Raw genomic sequence first — 1456 nt, 5'->3', positions numbered from 1 at the left:
TGCAGTGGTGATTCTAGGTATCACTGACTGAGTCTGCCAGTTACCACAACTCATGATGGCAACAATAATTAAAGGTGCAATACTTTTTTCTTCAAAAAAGAATCAATGGGTACAGACTTATACTGATACAGGGGCATGCCAGGAGTGTGTGAGTGTGTGTGTGTGTGTGTGTGTGTGTGTGTGTGTGTGTGTGTGTGTGTGTGCGTGTGTGTGTGTGTCTGAGTGTGTGTGTGTGTGTGTGTGTGTGTGTGTGTGTGTGTGTGTGTGTGTTAGTGTGTGTGTGTGTGTGTGTGTCTGTATGTGTGAATGTGTGTCTGAGTGTGAGTGTGTGTCTGTATGTGTGAACGTGTGTCTGAGTGTGAGTGTGTGTCTGTATGTGTGCCTTTAACGTGTCGCCGCGTCACCTTGCTCTGGGTTGCTGCGGTCCGGCGTCTCGGCCCCGGCGGAGGTGTTGAGGGCGCCCGACCCTTCGCTCAGCGGGTCACTGCGGTTCACACTCTCCCGGGAGCCGAAGCGCACGCGGCCGCTGGACCTGAGTAAGTAAGTAAAATGTTGTTTATAAATGTTTCTATGTCTTGATTATGCACTCATAAGGGGGAAACCAAACCACTAATGTAAAAAGGGTAGGCGCATTAATATAGTTTTGGTACTTGTTTGGTACTTTTGAGTTTTCTGTAAAAAAAAAAAGTGTAGGCTGTAAGTGAAATTTTGTCTATAAAACTTTCAATGTTTTGATTATGCACTCATGGGGAAAAAAACATACATGTAACAACGGGTAGGCGCAATAAGCCATGGCTTCAGCCTACACCTTTTTGGTCCACATTGGTGACTGTGTACATTTTTTAATATCTGTATTATGAATTGTATAAGGGACCAAAATAAACATTCTGTCTGTCTGTCTGTCTGTCTGTCTGTCTCTCTCTCTCTGTCTCTCTCTCTCTGTCTCTCTCTCTCTCTCTCACCTGGAGCTCATGTCAGGTGACGTGTCAGACAGGCCCGGGAGGTCCTCCGCCTTGGTGGGCGTCACGGTGAACCGGACAGACGCCATGGTCGGTCTTGAGGGGAGGAGGGAGATGTAGTACAGGGGGTCGGGGGTCACACACTAGCTAGCTAGCTAAGCTCAGTGCTGCTCAGGTGACAGTGAGGACGTAGCTACTAGACTCACGTCTGCACTTCCCCATTGAAATTAACTGGCTTAAAAAAATGCATATGTGCATATGGCCTCATGTATGTTCAGTTCACTTTGATAAATGTGTAGTGGTTTTACACACACTCACTAGGCATGAAAACAATAGGAAATTGTCTGTGTTTGTGTGTCGAAAAGTAAACTGTTACTATAAATATGAGAATATAGGTTAAATGCAGATGTTTGAAGAAAACTTGTATACTCAGCTTTTACTTTTACATGTTCAAGTTCTCATTAGCAACATGAAGTTGCATTTTTATTAATTGTTCA

The 1456-nt window shown here is 44.8% G+C and overlaps 1 protein-coding gene across 1 annotated transcript in view; it reads right to left on the bottom strand.

The window, feature by feature from the left end:
* Positions 1-1048, bottom strand: part of slc12a6 (solute carrier family 12 member 6) — a gene marked incomplete at its 5' end in the record, with an annotated part of 28304 nt that extends 27256 nt beyond the window's left edge. The window contains 2 exon segments of the mRNA XM_080543301.1: positions 405-532; positions 963-1048. Of these exon segments, the coding sequence (XP_080399427.1) occupies positions 405-532; positions 963-1048 (214 nt within the window).
* Between the last annotated feature and the right edge of the window lie 408 nt (positions 1049-1456).

This window comes from Nansenia antarctica (assembly GCF_963989245.1).
Source record: "Nansenia antarctica genome assembly, chromosome: 12".
Classification (NCBI taxonomy): Eukaryota; Metazoa; Chordata; class Actinopteri; order Argentiniformes; family Microstomatidae; genus Nansenia; species Nansenia antarctica.
This window is presented reverse-complemented; position numbering and strand designations above follow the sequence as displayed.